We start from the raw sequence: 19660 nt of genomic DNA, 5'->3' as shown, positions 1-19660 counted from the left end.
TAGGCCCAGGGCTCATTTCCTGCAGGAGCGCACAGAAGCAAATCTCCGGCAGTAAGGAGCTCAGGGGGCAGGCACATGCAGCAAGCTCTGCTCCCAGCAGCCCCCCTCACCTTTTCTGGCTCGCTGGCCAACCCAGCAGAGCGCTGCCGCGAGCTGGCCCTTGAGCTGCTCCGCCACTGCCTGGGCCATGGCACCCAGCCCGCCTAGGCTCTGCCCATCTTCATGCTGGCCCTGGCAAGGTGGGCCCCGGCAACTCCTGTGAGGCCTGTGAGGAGTTCTGCTCTGACCTCCTGCACTTACTCCTCCTATGCCTCTGCCCTACCACCACTGTGGCCCCTTACCTGCTCGAGGCCATGCGCATCCTCCACGCCGCCCTCCTCGACCCACGAGCAGCCGCATACTTTCCTGTGCTTGCTGGCCATCCAAAACAGTCCAGTGGCAGTTTAAGACCAAGTTTTATTCAGGTACAAGCTCTCCCTCCTCTGTGAGGGCAGATCTGCCTATTCCCCCCCCCATAGCTAGCAATCCAAAACAGTCCAGTGGAGCCTGAGCGGTGGGTGTTGCCTTCTGACACACTTCTGATGATGTCAGGGTGTGTGGCATATGCAAATAAGTTATGCTAATGAGCTCCTGCACCACTTTTTCTACAAAATGACCCCCGGCTAGGCCTCATATTTGAGTCCAAAAAACCATGAATCTCTTATTACCTTAAAGTTGCTACATAAGGTGAGATATATTTGAAGTCACTGTGGATAAACTTTAAGCAGGGAAATGTTTGAATTTAAGTGGCTCTTTGCATTCATTTATACTTCTGAGATTCACATGGTATTTATAAATTTCAGACCCCTTCTAATAGCTTTTCCAAATTTTTAAAGACTACACTAAGAATGCTGATGTTTGCAGCACTGAGTGAAATTTTGTAAAGGAAATTGGCATCCAAACTTTTTTTAGCCAGCTCTGAACCCTACAGATGTGCAGTAGGTAATATTCCTTACACAATTATTATATTAAAACTTAAAAAGTATGTACCCAGAGCAAACCCATGTAGAAATATCACTAGATGATGCTTTTCTTTTAAATCGCCTTTGGATTTCAAATTATGAATCCTTTGTCATATTTTATGCTTTTTACCACAGGCAACAGATAAGTGCTAGAGGAGTTTGCTTGTTCAGATTTATCCTACATAATTAAACTTAGAAATATTTCTGCATTGGTAACATGTAGACTAACAAACTATAGTAAACTAACAAACCACGCACTTGCTTTTTTTCTTTTCACATGAAGATACAGTTTTTCCTGCATATCTCGGGCTATAACCAGTGATTTTGATCTTCATGTTCTGGACATCGGTACCATACAGAGGCTTTGTGCTCTTGACATTACAGCTGATTAGAGTTGTTGAATGAGGAGTTGGTAGAGTTTTATCTCTAATTCTCCGAGTGGCTTGTGACCTGTAAAAAACATATCAATTTTGTTGTTGTTCATTCGCACAGTCGAGTCCGACTCTTCGCGACCCCATGGACCAGATCACGCCAGGCCTTCCTGTCTTCCGCTGTCCTCTGAAGTATGCTCAGTTTCATGTTCGTTGCATCTATGACACTGTCTAACCATCTCATCCTTTGCCGTCCCCGTCTTCTTTGACCTTCAATCTTTCCCAGCATCAGGGTCTTCTCCAGTGAGTGCTCCCTTCTCATTTGGTGGCCAAAGTATTTGAGCTTCAGTTTCATTATCTGGCCTTCCAGGGAACAGTCAGGGTTGATTTCTTTTAGGATTGACTGATTTGATCTTCTTGCAGTCCAAGGGACTCTCAAGAGACTTCTCCAGCACCATAGTTCAAAAGAATCTATTCTTCGGCACTCAGCCTTCCTTATAGTCCAACTCTCGCAGCCATACATGACTACTGGGAATACCATTGCTTTGACCATGCGGACTTTTGTTGGCAGGGTGATATCTCTACTTTTTATCATGCTGTTTAGGTTCGCCATTGCTTTCCTCCCAAGGAGCAGGCATCTTTTAATTTCATGGCTGCTGTCACAGTCTGCGGTGATCTGGGATCCCAGGAACGTGAAGTCTGTCACTACTTCCACGACTTCCCCTTCTATTTGCCAAGGAGTGATGGGGCCGGATGCCATGATCTTAGTTTTTTAAATGTTGAGCTTCAAGCCCACTTTTGCGCTCTCCTCTTTTACTCTGAGCAAGAGGCTCTTTAGATCCTCTTCACTTTCAGCCATTAGAGTGGTATCATCTGCATATCTGAGGTTGTTGATCTTTTCCCCAGCAATCTTAATTCCCGCTTGTGATTCATCCAGGCCAGCATTTCGCATGATGTACTCTGCATATATATTAAATAAGCAAGGTGACAATATACATCCTTGTCGTACTCCTTTTCCTATGCTGAACCAATCAGTTGTTCCGTATCCGGTTCTAACTGTCGCTTCTTGGCCCTTATACAGGTTTCTCAAGAGACATGTGAGGTGGTCTGGTACTCCCATCTCTTTAAGGACCTGCCATAGTTTGTTGTGATCCACACAGTCAAAAGCTTTAGCATAGTCAATGAAGCAGAAGTAGATATTTTTCTGGTACTCTCTTGCTTTCTCCATAATCCAGCGAATGTTGGCAATTTGATCTCTAGTTCCTCTACCTCTTCGAAACCCAGCTTGTACTTCTGGTAGTTCTCTATCCACGTACTGTTGAAGCCTAGCTTGTAGGATCTTGAGCATGACCTTGCTAGCGTGTGATATGAGTGCAATTGTGCGATAGTTTGAACATTCCTTGGCATTGCCCTTCTTTGGGATTGGAATGTATACTGATCTTTTCCAATCCTGTGGCCACTGTTGCGTTTTCCAAATTTGCTGGCAAATGGAGTGCAGAACTTTAACAGCATCATCTTCTAAGACTTTGAATAGCTCAGCTGGAATACCATCACCTCCACTAGCTTTGTTGTTAGTAATGCTTTCTAAGGCCCATTTAACTTCACATTCCAGGATGTCTGGCTCAAGGTCAGTGATTATACCGTCGTGTTTGTCAAGGACATTGAGGTCTTTCTTGTATAGTTCTTCTGTGTATTCTTGCCATCTTTTCCTAATCTCTTCTGCTTCTGTTAGGTCCCTACCGTTTTTGTCCTTTATCATGGCCAGCTTTGCATGGAACGCTCCCTTGATTTCTCCAATTTTCTTGAAGAGATCTCTAGTCCTTCCCATTCTATTGTTTTCTTCTATTACTTTGCACTGTTCATTCAGGAAGGCCTCCTTATCTCTCCTTGCTGTTCTCTGGAAATCTGCGTTCAGTTGGGTAAATCTTTCCTTTTCGCCTTTGCCTTTCGCTTTCCTTCTTTCCTCTGCTATTTGTAAAGCCTCATCAGAAAGCCATTTTGCTTTCTTGCATTTCTTTTTCTTTGGTATGGTGGTGATTGCTGCCTCCTGTACGATGTCACGAACCTCTGTCCATAGTTCTTCAGGCACTCTATCTATCAAATCCAGACCCTTGAATCTATTCTTCACCTCTACTGTATATTCATCAGGGATGCGATCTAGGTCAAACCTGAATGGCCTCGTGGTTTTCCCGATTTTCTTCAGTTTAAGTCTGAATTTTGCAATGAGTAGCTCATGATCTGAACCACAGTCAGCTCCAGGTCTTGTTTTTACTGACTGGATAGAGCTTCTCCATCTTTGACTGCAAATTATATAGTCAATCTGATTTCGGTGTTGCCCATCTGGTGATGTCCATGTGTAGAGTCGCCTCTTAGGTTGTTGGAAAAGGGTGTTCGCTATGACCAGTGTGTTCTCTTGACAAAACTCTGTTAACCTTTGCCCTGCTTCATTTTGCTTTCCAAGGCCAAACTTGTCTGTTATTCCAGTTACCTTTTGACTTCCTACTTTAGCATTCCAGTCCCCTATGATGATGAGGACATCATTTTTTGGTGTTAGTTCTAGGAGGTGTTGTAGGTCTTCATAGAACCGGTCCACTTCAGCCTCTTCTGCATCAGTGGTTGGGGCATAGACTTGGATTACTGTGATGTTGAATGGTTTGCCTTGGAATCGGACAGAAATCATTCTGTCATTTTTGAGATTGTATCCCAGTACTGCCTTTTGCACTCTCTTGTTGACTATAAAGGCCACACCATTTTTTCTACGAGATTCCTGGCCACAGTAGTAGATATAATGGTCTTCTGAGTTAGTCACCCACTCCTGTCCACTTTAGTTCACTGATTCCTATGATATCGATGTTCAGTCTTGCCATCTCATTTTTGACCACGTCAAGCTTACCTTGATTTATAGATCTTACATTCCAGGTTTCTATGCAGTATTCTTCTTTGCAGCATCAGACTTTCCTTTCACCATCAGACACATCCACAACTGAGTGTCCTTTCGGCTTTGGCCCAGCCGCTTCACTCTTCCTGGGGTTACTTGTACTTGCCCTCTGCTCTTCCTCAGTAGCATATTGGACACCTTCCGACCTGAGGGGCTCATCTTCCGGCATCATATCTTTTAGCCTTTTGATACTGTCCATTGGGTTTTCTTGGCAAACATACTGGAGTGGGTTGCCATTTCCTTCTCCAGGGGATCACGCTTGGTCTGAGTTCTCTGCTGTGGCCTGTCCGTCTTGGGTGGCCCTCCACGGCATAGCCCACAGCCTCATCGAACCACGTAAGCCCCCTCGCCACGACAAGGCAGTGATCCATGAGGGGGAAAAAACACATATCAATAGAAATATAATAAAAGTGATCAGCAATTAAAATACCTTTCAAAAATTATCAGTCGTTGGAGTCCACAAAGGTTAATTCTTAAACATTTGTATGAATTAAATGGAATTAGCCTGGCACGAGCCAATAGGTATCACAGTATAGGAGTTCCAAAGCTGGGGCATCATTATAGAGAAGGCCCTGTCTCTAGTAGCAACTCCCCCCCAAAAAAAATCTCTGAAGGCTAGGATGTTGGAGAAGGGTCTCAGTGTTGATTCTTGTGCAGATTTGTATGTGGAAAGGTCCTTTACATATCCTTGTCTTAGATTATTTCGGGTTCTACAGGCAAGCCAACATCTTGAATTGTGCCTAGATACAAACAGTCAGCCTATGTGGATTCTTCCTTATTGAAATTTTATTGAATGCTACAGTCTATCCCTGCCATCTTGGCTGCCTTATTCTGAGCCAGTTTAAGCTTCCAAATACTCTTTGAGGACAACCATACATCAGTGCATTACGCTGATCAAACCTGAATGTGACCAAGGCAGGCATAACAATGGTGGATCATTTATGACTTATTTATTTCATTCCACTTTCATCTCATTCTACGTATTTATAATGCCATGTGAGGACCCACTCTAGTACAGATCCCAGTGCATGGAACTATCGCTTGAGGATCTGGATTTTTCTCCATGTGTGTTGCCTAATATGGAGGATGATCACGTGCACCTGCAGCCTGCTTCTAGCTGAGGGTCTGCCTCTCTCTGAACTATATCACATTTTAATCCGTTCCGGGAGCTCCATGTGGCATTGTCTCCTCCTTAAATATTTGCACCTAATACTACCCTGTGAGGTAGATTAGGTTTGAGAGAAAGTGCCCAATGTCATCCAATGAACTTCATGATAGAGTAGGGATTTGACTCTGGGTCTCAAAGGTCCTAATCTCACAGTCTACCCACTACACCATACTAGACGTATTCACATGTTACAGTGAACACACATGTAGTCTTGTACAGTGTATATTTGGTTTTTCTTTACACATGTATTGAGTTATTCTGTTACATTCAATGTGTACACAGTGGAAATCGATTGAAACTCCATATTTTATCCAGATACTGGTCACCAGTTTCAGTTATAAAATGAAGGTGCATTGGCTCTTTCTTACAAACCGATGTACACATGTATGTGCAGCTTGTACATGTGTTCTCAGTTAACATGGGAGCAAAGGTTTTGGGGTGACTTTTATAAACTGAAGATGGTTAAAAAATTTAATGTATGCCCAAGAAGAATCCGTTACTAAATTGCAAGGAATGGGATGAGTGATGAGTCAAGAAAAACAGAGAAAAGTAACACAGCACATTCACAGAGCTGGCCAAATCCTGTACTCTGATAACTTTGGTGCTAATATTACTACAGCAAGTATGTAGAATACTGTGTCCCAAAGTATTGATACGTGTTTGCTGTACCCTTTTTCCTTTTCACTCTTGTTTAGATTGTTATTATGGAAGTTCAAGGTTTAAAGTCACTTGCTCCCAACCGCATTGTCTACTGCACAATGGAAGTGGAAGGAGGGGAGAAACTCCAGACAGACCAAGCAGAAGCATCAAGACCACAGTAAGCTTTGTGTGACTATGTTTTTTCATGAAAGTGCACTTTCCATTTGGACCAATGAGCTCAACATTGAGAGCTGTATCAAAATGCATACTGAATTTGAGGGTACCAGTTTGCCTTTTGTAGATGTGAAAAAATGATCATTTTACCATTTACCAACTGTGTTAACAGTTATGGCCCATTTTCCCCTCAGTTATTTTTAATCAGAAACTTTACCCTTACATGGGAGAGAACCTCTTTATGCATGCACTTGGAGATTACGAGCAAGGAACATAGCAATCTTTTGTGTCTATCTTTCTTAATCCTTAAGTATTTCTATTTCTGTTTTCAGACTTCTTTTGCAATCATGAGATCTAGAAACGCTAAAGAAATCCTTAAAGGAAAATGGCATTTGGGAGAATTGTAGCAAAAGTGAGAGAACTGCATAGTAGTTTCTTGGTTAAAACACCATGCACGTTACTATAAGGGGGAAGGAGGTTTTATTCATTATCCCTGTCACAGAAGTCCCTTATGTTATTAGGACTAGCTGGTAATGAAGGCACAGCAAAGTGCCTGGGACCAGGGAGTGTGTCCAAGGCAACCTGATTATATTTTTCAGTGTAATTGGGGAAAAACTAGATGTGACTCCAGCAAATCTGTGTGCAGAATAGGGTCTGTCTCCAAATCACCTGTGGGGTAGAGATGATCTGCCTCAGCTTTCCTCCCTGAATTTGTGTCCTCTCATCGGAGCTTTCTATAAAAAGTAAATCCAGTGGGAGAACAGCATCCTAAAGAAATAGTTTCAGTTGGAAAAGCACAGTGTGTGTGTATGGGGGGAGGGATTCAGCACTCCCACCCCTGCTTTCTTTTCAATCAGAAGGACTAGGTTCATCCATTAAGTCTACTTGCCCTTTAACACTGACCAGCTTTATTACTGTCTAATAACTTGACTGAGGCCCCCTCTGCATATCATTGAGGACTTTGCTGTTGTTGTGCTACAGTAATATTTTACATCACCACCACCATTCAACTTCATTAACAACTAGTGGTTGAGGGATAGGAAGCCCTGCTGTCTCTGGACTTTATAACATCAGCTTGTGCCAACCGCCTGGAAGACACCTGAAGTAGCTCTAGGAGCCGGTTATGGGAAGAAAGAGCTAATATGGTAGCCGTCGTTGATCCAGCAACAACAATACTAGCACCTACTGTGTTATTGTTAACTAGGTTTAGTATTGTTTTAAATGTTTTAATTGTTTTATTGCAAATATATGCTGATTTTGTGTAAGCCGCCCTGAGCCGGCCTTGGCTGGGAGGGTGGGGTAAAAATTTGAGAAATAAATAAATAAATAAATTGGATTATCCTGCATTAGCCACAACACCAGGTCTCTGGATTTGTTATGGGGAAGTTTAGCTGAGAGACCCTGAGTGCGCAAGCTAGGGACCGACCTCCAGCTATACCAGTCAGGACCCACTCAGAGCTGCGCAGACAACAGTCAGGAAATATCTTTTATGAGATTTATTAAGAAAATACCCTAATACATTCAGTCTAATTAAATTTTTTAAAAATCACACACACACACAAGAGCGAAGAAAGAAAGCTTTGAGGTGATCTTAAGAGATCAGAGATAAAAGAGGGTGAAGCGTTGATGGGGTAATAGCTGCCTTCCAAAGAGGAGAGTCCGTGGTGAAGAGCAGATGGCTTGGCCAGCAAGCACATCCATGAAGACCCACATGACTAGAAGAAAATGGAAGAGTGTTATAAACAAAACTGGGTGAAGCCAAGGATGATGATGGGTATTTAAAATTCTGCAATTCACAATTTTTTTTCTAAAGGACATAAGATGTTATTGTTAAATACCATAGTGATTGGGAAAAATGCATAAATGTTGAAATTAATACTGAAAAACTTTTGCAGTAACTAAACTTTGTAAACCTTTGTGGAATAAGCATACATTTTTAGGAAAATGAAGTTGTAACGTTATTCTTTAAAAAAAACCCTTGAGTTTACAAATTATATTGCCTGGGAAGTGTAAATAATATGATCATGATTATCTGACAGTGTGGTACTTTTAGAATCTACTTTATGTTGTCATTAAACAGTCAGTTTTAAAATACATATTAAGAAGTAAACGACAGCCATCAAATACGGTAAGACTAAAAATGTTTTTTTCTAGCCTTCCTCATAGCAAAATCATCCAAAACTTCATCAAAATTTGTTTGTCTAAGTTCGTAACTTTCAATGTACAGAATGCTCCATGCCACAACCTCTTTTGAATCATCGCGGCCCTTAATTCATTTTTAATTCTTTTGAGTCTTGAAAAACTCCTCTCTCCCAAGCAGTTAGTGACCATAAAGCTAAGAAATAGCCGCTACTCTTAAAATGTAGCCTCTTCTTTATCAGTGGTGCTTACATCTTTTCTAGGCTAATACCAGGGGTCTTGTTGTAGAAAAAGAGCTGCCGGAGCTCATTAGCATAACTCATTAGCATAACTTATTTGCATATGCCACGCCCCCTGACATCACCGGAAGTGACAGAAGGCCACACCCCCTGACATCACCGGAAGTGTGTCAGAAGGCCCGGCTACTTACCCTCCTGCTTCATCCTCATTCCCAAACGGAATGAGGATCGAAGCAGACGGTGGGGTAAAGAAGGGGGTGGGGCTTCACCACGTGATCGCCCCGCCCCCTAGAGGTTCTCTTCCGGAGCTCCGTACCTGAGAGCTCCCCCCCGACTAGAGCCCTGGCTAATACAGAACAGGCTTACTAAAGCTTGGCTTGCACAAACAGTTTAAAGTCAATACTCCTGTAATCCATCCCAACCCAGTTTGCTTACCTGCTGAGGTTATCCCATTGTGAACTGCAGAGTGTACTTATTCTAGTTAATTTTGGGAAGAGGCAGGCAGCAAAATAGAGAAAATATCATGCCACCTCTAGTTAGAACTAGCCAGACTGACACACGTGAAGATAATTAAGCATGTTTGGTGGATTTGATCATCCTGTGGGTTGGTCATTTACTTTAATGTCTGTTCCTTTTTACTAAAATGTCATTCAGGATCTTTTGTAGGTGTCTGTTCAAATAGGCTGCGGAGAGCTTTTCCTGCTCCTTAACATATCCTATGAAAAACAGGTTTTGAAGTTTATAGTCATTGAGTTCTCTAAGTGACAGCCATGAATTTGGCACCAGTTCAAAATTCATCTAAAAAATCCATCACAAAGAATCATAAACATGTAAATATGATTGTGTTTCTTTTGGTTGTACAACTGTAGGCTAAAACATGTTTCTGGTGTTACAGAAATACTTTCAAGCGTTATAGAAATAGTTTTCTTTCTGTTTCAGATATATAATCTTTGTGGTTTTACAGTTTCTTTCTGTTCAGTGGCCACTGCACAGGAGGTTGAAGTTGGTTCCTTATTTGCAGTTCCTTATTTGTGACTTATTTGTGAAATCATCCAGAAACACTGAGGAGAGTTGGAAAGCTCTGAACCCCAAAATAAGGTCTGGAACACCACATATCATATACCCCCACGTTCAGGGAACTCTCCCCTTCAAGAAGATATATCCAGTTTCCGGTTCCAAAGCACAGTTCTCGTACCAGCTGCTTCAAAGTGCAGGGCCCCAGAACAATCAAGCAGATACTAGGGCCAGGCTGCAACACCCCAAAATAGTTGGACCACCCCAAATGCCACATCCCTACACTCCGGGGACTGTCCTCTGCAAGGAGACATATGGCACTGCCCATTCCAAAAACTGGTTCTGGCCCCACACCCTTCTATTTGGGGGACCTCCAGAAGGCCTCTTTTTTAAAGGCAATTTGAATAAGAAAGTGCCCTCTGCAGCCAAGATAAGGTTGGGACCCCCGCACTTCATGCATCCCCATCTTCAGCAGACTCTCCCCTTTGAGGGGACATATGACACTTCCTGATCCAAGGCCCGGCTCTTGTGCCAGATTCTGGGGACTGTCCCCTGCAAGGAGACAACCAGTACTTCCCAGTCCAAACACCGGTTCTGGCACCACACCCTTGTATTTGGGGGCCTCCAGAAGGCCTGTACTTCAAAGGAGACTTGAATAAGGAAGTGCCCTCTGCAGCCAAAATAAAGTTGGGATCCCCACACTTCATACACCCCCATCTTCAGAGGACTCTCTCGTTCGAGGGGACATATATGTATAGAAAAAGGCTTTTCTAAAATCCCCCTTGCTTTGGCCAGATGGCCCTTGCTGGTAACACTACCATGCTATTCCTGTCACCTGTGCAAATGGCTTGCCAGATGGCCAGGCCGCATCTCCATATACAAGACACTTTGACACCTCTGCCAAGAGAAAGCAACTTGCCAGCTCCTTCCCAAGCCAAGTTATGCCCAGTACATTAGCACATCAAAAGCATTCCCTGACATGACACATGGTCAATAGAAGAGGCTGGAGTGGGATGCCCAACTCCGAGCCAATCAAAACATACCTTGCCTGACAACGTATGGTAACCAGAGATTGGAACGCCTTCCCACTCTCTCACTATTGGGTAAATGGTCATACCTGGTGGTGACGGAGGGGGAGGTATATCAGTAATGATCCATATGAGGGAAGAGGAGAGTTAAGTGAGTTTTCTCTCTGGGAAACAAAGAGTTCTTTTGGATTGACTGTTGTTAACATGGAATGAGAGTGTTCGGCAGCCAAGCTGGACTAGCTGCCCAAACAAAACCATGGGGTTCCTCTTCAAGATCCCCCGGTGAGACCTTGGACTGTTTCATCTGATACCTCTAAAAGCCTGGTAACTATGACATACCTCTATTGTGTAGCTAGAGCTGAGCAAGCGATAGATATCTGTTGTTTCTTATCTTTTGCTAGTCTCATGTTATATGCATGCTTGTGCACTGAATAAAGATAGTATATAATCAATATTATCTGAACCTGTTTCCTCTGTTGCAACCTGATCTCTAAGACTGAATCTTGTGCCTAAAGCCATTCAACTAAGGAGGCTACCACTGTGGTACTTAATTGTTTGCAGCCCTGGTACAGAGCTGGTAACGTGGGAAAGTCCCATAAAGCAAGAAGGAGTTTGGGATCTCGGCTCCTGTGTTTGTTGTGGGGCTGGTTAAAGAAATCCTGGTGGCAGTGACTACTGGTAAGGCCTGGAGAGTGTACAGACATTCTACTGGCATTTGTTTAATTGTTGATGAATGCTTGGTTTCTCTCCCATACCTGGACTGGGATGAGAGAGGGAAACCTTGACAATATACTCTGTCCTGGTCCAAAGCCCGGGTCTTGTTCCAGCCATTCCAAGGTGTGGTGCCCCCAGGACAATCACACAGGCAGACACTGTGGACCACCCCAAATTACACATATCCAGGCTCTGAGGACTCTCCCCTGCAAGGACACATCCAGCAATGCCCAGTCCAAACACTGGTTCTAGCCCCACACCATTCTATTTGGAGTGCCTGTATTTCCAAGTACCTTGGAATAAGGAATCACTCCCCAGTGAGTTTCTAGCAGGAGAATCACACAGAGAGACCTTAGGGTGAAGGTCATTCCCTTGATGAATGAGTTTTAACACTCTTCAGAGAAGCTTCAATTACCAATAACAAACTGAGATTGGTGAATTTGAATTCATTCCCAAGTTCACAATGATGGATCCATCAGGGCTTGATGTGTTCTTATCTCAACCATAGATGCTAATGGTCCACACCCATGTTTCAATCAAGCTACTTAGAAAGTACATTGCAGCTTTGCATCATGACTTATTTCCTCTAAACAGTCCTCACATCCTTTTATCTGGCTATAACAACTCAAAAGATTTCCACCTCAGGCCACCACATATGATACACCACCTTTTTCAGGGGACCCTCCCATTCAAGGCTGCATATGTCGCTTCCTGGTCCAAAGCCCAGTTCTGATGCCAGTTGCTCCAAAGTGAGTTCCCCCAGGACAATTACACTGGCAGACACTAGGGCCAGCCTTGCCCCCCCCCCCCCCGGGCCAGTTTTGGACAATCACAAAATTGTTCATGGTCAGAATACGGCTTCTCATACTGAAATGTTGCAGTATAACATCCCAGATCCCTACTTTCTGTTGCTTTAGGTATATAAGGTCCAGACTGTCAATCACACTTGTATAAATTTTTGTATTGTTCTGTGCGAAACCACCTGCCAGTTACAAAGTTATGGCTACTATAGTGAACCATGGTGGACTTCCAGTTAACTGTACTGAGAGGTTCAAGGGCACGAGGACCACCAGGGAGCAGATGACATTTAAAGATACTATGTAGACCACATGACACAATAGTTAGACATGGATCCTCCTCAGCATTCTGTTCACTAGCCCAGATGCTACTTGGGGTTTTCAGACTCGTTTCCAACAAAAGTCTCTGCAGTTCCCAGGCATCACATTAGTGAGGTGACATCAAAAATGTTTAAAAAGTAAAATAAATAAATAACCCCCAAATAGAAACACTGAGGAGAGTTGGAAAGCTCTGAACCCCAAAATAAGGTCTGGAAAACCACATATCATATACCCCCATGTTCAGGGAACTCTCCACTTCAAGAAGATACATCCTGTTTCCTGGTCCAAAGCACAGTTCTTGTGCCAGCTGCTCCAAAATGCAGGCCCCCCAGGACAATCACGCAGGCAGACACTGGGGCCTGGCTTCAACCCCCCAGAATCTTTGGACTACCCCAAATAACACATCCCTACACTCTGGGTACTGTCCTCTGCAAGGAGACATATGGCACTGCCCAGTCCAAACACTGGTTCTAGCACCACACCCTTCTATTTGGAGTGCTTCCAAGAGGCCTCTATTTCTTTTCTTTTTTGCAAAAAACTTTTATTTTTGGATATAATAGCATGCTTAACATTTACTTTCAGTCAACAAATACCCATATTCCCCTCCTTCCCTCCCCTTCTAGTGGCTTCCCGCAGTGCTCTACCCTTCTTTCCTCATACTCTTACATTTATTTCACAAATCTATTCTCAGTTACAAGATAACAATTCTATCAGTATTGTTCTAAATACAATAAATTTTGTTTCACATCCCAGTTTTTCTCTAGATAGTCCTTAAAGTCGTTCCATTCTTCAATAAATTCTTGGTCTTCTTTGTTGTTCAATGTTCTTGTTATTTTGTCCATTTCAGCCATAAACAGCACTTTTTGTATCCATTCTGTGGTCTCTGGTATTCTCTCTTGTTTCCAGCATGCTGGAAACAAGAGGCCTCTATTTCTAAGGAGAATTGAATTAGGAACTGGTGGCCACAACCCTAAATAATGATTGAACCAACATATTTCATATGTCTTCATGATCAGCAGCCTCTCCCCTTCGAGGGGACATATACTGTGTCCTGGTCCAAAGCCTGGTTCTTGTACCAGCCACTCCAAAGTTCAGTGCCCCTTAGGACAATCACACAGGCAGACCCTGGGGCAAGGCTGCACCCACAAAACAATCTGTGGACCACCCCAAATGACACATCCCCACGCTTAGGGGACTGTCCCCTGCAAGGAGACATACAGCACTGCCCAGTCCAAACACTGATTCTGGCCCCATAACCTTCTATTTGGGGGACCTCCAGGAGGCCTCTATTTTAAAGGCAATTAGAATAGGGAAGTGCCCTCTGCAGCCAAAACAAGGTTGGGACCCCCACACTTCATGCACCCCCATCTTCAGCAGAGTCTCCCCTTCGAGGGGACATATTCTTTGTCCTGGTCGAAAGCCCGGTTCTTGTGCCAGCCGCTCCAAAGTGCGGTGACCCCAGGACGATCACACTGGCAGACACTGAGGATAGGCTGCAACCTCCCAGACTCTTTGTACCACCACAAATGACACATTGCCACACTCTGAGGACTGTCCTCTGCAAGGAGGTATACAGCACTGTCCAGTCCAAACATTGGTTCTGGCCCCACACCCCTCTATTTGGAGTGCCTGCATTTCTGAGTACCTTGGAATATGGAACCACTCCCAGTGAGTTTCCAGCAGGATAATCACTTAGGCCGGTAGACCCTTTGGGTGAAGGTCATTCCCTTGCTGAATATGTTTTAACACTCCTCAGAGAAGCTTCAATTACAGATAACAAACTGAGATTGCTGAATTTGAATTCATTCCCAAGTTCACAATGATGTATCCATCAGGGCTTGATGCGTTCTTATCTCAACTACAGATGCCAGCGGTGCACATCCATGTTTCAAGCAAGCTATTTAGAAAGTACATTGCAGTTTTCCATCCTTATTTCCTCTAAACAGTTTTCTACTTCGGAGCAGGAGGCAAAAGAACCGGGCTTTGGACCAGGACACAGCATATGTCCCCTCAAAGGGGACAGTCCTCTGAAGATGGGGGTGCATGCAGTGTGGGTGTCCCGCCTTCTTTTCTCATTTTTCCTCCATTCCCTCTTTCCCCCCTTCTTCCCTTCTCTCTCTTTCTTTTCCTCCTTCTTTCCTTCTTTCCTTCTTTTTCTTACCCTCTTTCCTTTTCTCTTTTTATTCCCTCTTTTCTTCCTTCTTTCCTTCTCTTTCTTTCCCTCTTTCCTTCCCTCTTTCCTTCTCTCTACTCTCTCTCTTTCCTTCCCTCTTTCCTCCTTCTGTGGCCCAACTTTAGTGAGAAGGGGTTTAAACTTTAAACCCCTTCTCTCTTCGCTCCCCCCCGCAAGCCAGCTGGGGAAGGGAAGGGGGGAGGCTTTTGAAGATGCCTCACCCCCTTTTGCTTCCCCTTCTGACATCACTTCCAGTGATGTCTGGCAGCGTGGCATATGCTAATAGCCTAGTAGCTCATTAGCACACCATATGCTAATGAGCTCGTGCAGCTCTTTTTCTACGAAAAGACCCCTGAGAAGGACCCTTCACGGTGAGTATCCAATGGTCGTTCAGATTGTCAACTCTTGTGGCACAGTGCTATGTAGAGGGACTCCAGTCTAAGTTTATGCGCTGTTGGGTCAGCAAACGTACATATTTCTGGAAAATGTACTTTTGCCAATAATTCCTATTTTGCTGTAAATCTTAATTTTACAAGCATACACTGAAATATGGCAAACATTGTAAGGATCAAAGGCTTATATGAAGACTGTAAATAAAGCATATGGCATTTTCTGTTCACTTACAAATATTCATCGTCACTGTAAATCTGGCATGTTAAACATGTTTTATGTTTAGCATGTCAGATTGTTTTATAAAGTTTGACATCGCAGCCATTGTCATAATCTTCATCTGAAAGTTACAAACTGGTCCAGAACACAGCAGCATGTCTACTTACAGGAACATCATCTAGCACCCATATACAACTGGTGGCTCACCAACTGCACTAGCTCCAAGTAGAATACCAGATCAAATTTAGGGTTTTGGTTTTGACCTTCAAAGCCCTACATGGTCTTTGGGACTGTCTCTCCTGGTATGTCCTCCAAAGAGCATTGTGCTTGATTAATAATAATAATCTGGTGGTTCCTGGCCCAAAATGCGTCTGTCTGGTCTCAGAATGATCTAGGGCCTTCCCAGTTCTAGTCCCAGCCTGGTGGAATGCTCTTCCAGATGAGATCCAGTCCCCGTGGGACCTAATGCAGTTCTGCAGGGCCTAGAAAACTGTAATGTTCTGCCAGGCAAATGGCTGAAGCAATGGTAGCTTCTAGATTATCCCCCCTCCTTTTTTTCCAGCCACTGACTATCTTAATACCAGTTGTAATATCTACCGACACACATTATGCACAACCCTTCCCTTGAATTGTTACCTGCTCTGAGCCCTGTGCAGGGGAGGGAGGGCTTGAAATCAAATAAATAAACAAAATATATGAAAAGAATGAGTAAGAATGATGTCCTCCATGCATTCCTCCAAATGTTTACCTAGTCACATTCAGCAGAAAGACAACGGGAATAAAATTTTGAAATATGTGAAATTTATGTGCAAAACCTAAGATTATTTTGGATTTGTTTGCTTGTACGCCATTTCTAATTTTACACACTACACTACACTTGATCTTAGCCAAAAGGCTGAGAAGCGATTTTATTGCTGAAGTGTTTCACATTTGCATCAGTTTGTGTCTTTTTTAGCCAAAATAAGGACTTTTATGTGTGCATTCCAATCCAAAAATATCAATATTGTTCTTTCGTCTGTATTTCTCTTCCATACTGAGAATCCCATAATTACATGTACATAAATATAGCTTGTTGGACTGGTGCATAATTTTTTCGGGGGGGGGGGGTTGCATGTGTGTGTGTGTGCGTGCCTGTGCCTGGAGTCATGGTGACCTCTAGCAACTCCTACTGGGGCACGGGGGACATTCGGAGAAGAGACTTGATAGCTTGCCTCTGACCTCCTGGCCCTGGTATTCTCTGGAGGTCACCCATCCAAATATTTGCCAGGGTTCAACCTACTTAGCTTCCAAGATCTGATGAGACTGGGCTTACCTGGGCTATCCAGGTCAGGGCCTGGTGCATAGTTTTTGTGGCAGTTGACGAGGTTTTATTGCTTGAAAGAAATTTAGCTTTTGTGGAAAATCTATTGGTGGGTGCCAAACAGTGCTCCAATGTTAACAAGATTTCTGTGTGTGAAGGAAGCAGATACGCTGAAGCCATGAGGATGATGATGCAAGACTAGAATACTGTGAACTAGAGATATATACTGGCGACATTATGCTGTACTATTAATTTGAGAAGTTTTTGAAGAATTATAGAACATGAATATTAAGAACTTGGGCTTTACAATCATATTGAAGATAAAGATCAGGTAGACTTCATGAATTACATGACACATTAGGGAAGAGTTAATATTAATTTTATATGAGCATTTATGCTCACAGATTTATAACAAATACACTTCAAAACTGAAGAATCCTAAAAATAGAGATGAACAAGAAAAGGTTCTCCATCCTAGGTTCTTCGGAATGAGTAGTTACAGCATAAAGCAAAATGTCCTTCCATTGATTCCAGTTATTAACTAAAAAGCAAAACAACCAAGCAGCTACTGGAAGAAATGAGTAGTGCTGTTCCCAACAGATCCCTTATCCGGTCCCTCTGTACATAAAGTGATGGCTCATATACTCAGAAAGTAACAACACATGACATTGTTCACACAATACAATTTTCCCACCACCCTCTTCCTCTAGCCAGGCCAGCCTATAGCTGAATGGCAACCTAGACAAAGACTCCCTCAATCTCCCCTTATACATTTTAAGAAGGAAAGGAAAAAAAGAGAAAAGGGGGGTGTAAAGTGAAATATGCCCCCCTGAACACAGCAACATTTATTGGTCAACATTTATTTGTCCTACGAGAGAGCTGCATGTTTCTTATTACCATGATGTAATGGGAAAAAGTCATAGCCCACCCAGCGGTTCGAAAGCCCATTAAAAGGGCGAGTAGATAAATGGGGACCTACCCTTAGTAGGGTAGGGGGCACTCTCCTCTCCTGAGGCGTGTGGTGTGCGGCGGAGGACCAGCGGAGGAGCAATGGTAATGGCGGCGAAACAGCGACGGCGGAGTCCTGGAGTGGAGCGGAGACGAGGTGGTGCGGCGTGGTGCGGCGACTGAAAGCCAGAAAGAGTGATCCCTGGTGGCCAGCGGTGAAACAACAGAGGTGGCCATCGCCAGCAGCAAAGAGGCGCGGAAGACGTCATCTCCCAGCGTGGTGGAGCCGAATGGACACAGCCGGGGCCAGGGAGAGCGGATTCGTGCGCCGAAAAAGCAGCCACCCGCCGGAAGCACCAGAGGAAGGAGAGACGTCCCGCTGGACTGAGGGCCGAGAGACATCTGCAGCCGAAGAAGCCGGAGGCCGGAGAAGAACCGTCACCACCTAGGGTGCTGGTAGGATGACCCAACCCCTGTATGAATTGTGGCCGTAGTTAGGGAATGTAACAGGTGACTAGCACTACAAATTGTAAACCGCCCAGAGACCCCCATGGGGGGGGTTAGGGCGGTATATAAATCGAATAAATAAATAAATAAATAAATAAATAGGATGGTACAGCTGTGTGGTAGTTTTCTCCAACACTCCAGTTGCTCAGGCGATACAACAGCACACACACAGAACAATTTGCTGTTGCCCATCTCACAATGTGATTGGTATGTAAAACTGAGGTGTCAGTGCTTATATTTCTTGGCTACCTTTTCCAGTGGCAGAGGGGAAGTCTTCCTGTATGTAGACGAATACATTTGCTGCCAGCTACCAAGAGATAACATTTTTTTTAAAGTAGAAATAATATACTGAGTAGGCCTTCAGAAACATCAGTTTCAAGCAGTAAATGTATGGTCAAGCCAGCCTTAGACTGGAATTGCCTCGTAATTCTATTTCCAAATGGCAAGCCTTTCCCTTTCTCTCATAAGGATGACTACCCTTTGGAATGATGCTGCATATACGCAAGTGCCTTTGTACGCTGTGAAGTATATGGTGGCGTTTCTAAAAAGTTCCAAATTATGCTAGTATAACCTTATGGCTTGATCCAACTTTATGCTTCAGTTTTACAAATTGACCTTCATATTGCACCCTGAGTTGCCAGCCATATTAAATGTTTGTTACTGTTTGTGAAACATTGCTTCTTTTATTTTTGTCTCCCTCCTTCTCACAGCAGCTTTCTACTTTCTTAAGCTTTCAAAAGGCCACCAGCATAGAAAATGACCTTTTCTCTCCAACCTCAGTTAGAGCAATGTTTTCAAAGAGTCTTAGCTCAGTAAAGTCCAGCACTGCTTTGTTGCTTTCACACCATAGGGTGTCCTGTTCCTTGAATGGCAGACACCTAGCACTTTCTTCTTGGCCATTATTGGCATTGCTATTTAGGGCTAAAATGGAGCTGGGCACAGCAGTATCCATGTGACTTCTTAGCCATTAATGTTCATGGCTGGAAATGTTTAATAAAATGTACAAACAACAGTTCTTCATAACTCCTTGATGAGCTCTAGGGGAGAAACATTGAGGTTTTAAAATCACTATACAATATACATGTTTATGTATTTACAAATGTGTCCAAAGTAACATTTTGTAATGGGTTTTAGTAGTACTGAATGAGGTTAGCTCTTTGGGACTCATTTGTACACAGTGGCTCCCTTGTTGCAAGTACTATAATGGCAAAAGTTGATCAGGAACCACGATCCCCACCTCTCTGCTTCTGTACCATATAATATAATTTCCTTTGATTCCAGTTAGGATTTAAGTATCCACAGGTCTAACTATGTTGAGAATTAGATGTATTGATGATGATGATAGAGGTAGAGAGCATCTATGGCTGCCTCTTCAGCTGTGGATATGTTTGGCTGATCTTGGTGAATGTCCCCAGACAGCAAGGTGTTCACATGCATTGAGTCACAACATGAACCAGGGTTATTTTCTTCCTGCCACACAAACAATAGGTTTGGTTTGACTTGTTGGGGGCATTGGCAGTGAATTCACCTTGTGAGCTAATGTCCACAAATAGTTTGCTACGGAAAACACATGCATACAG

At 43.5% G+C, this 19660-nt stretch overlaps 1 protein-coding gene across 2 annotated transcripts in view; it reads left to right on the top strand.

The window, feature by feature from the left end:
• LOC107123229 (calcium-dependent secretion activator 2) overlaps window positions 1–19660 on the top strand; it is a 656096-nt gene that overhangs the window by 268727 nt on the left and 367709 nt on the right. For both annotated transcript variants that reach the window (XM_015426436.1, XM_015426435.1), the window contains exon 6: window positions 6174–6295. In XM_015426436.1, the coding sequence (XP_015281922.1) occupies window positions 6174–6295 (122 nt within the window). The remainder of the gene's footprint in view (window positions 1–6173; window positions 6296–19660) is intronic.

The sequence above is a fragment of the Gekko japonicus genome, unplaced genomic scaffold, assembly GCF_001447785.1.
Source record: "Gekko japonicus isolate JY-2015 unplaced genomic scaffold, Gekko_japonicus_V1.1 scaffold943, whole genome shotgun sequence".
Taxonomy (NCBI): Eukaryota; Metazoa; Chordata; class Lepidosauria; order Squamata; family Gekkonidae; genus Gekko; species Gekko japonicus.
This window is presented reverse-complemented; position numbering and strand designations above follow the sequence as displayed.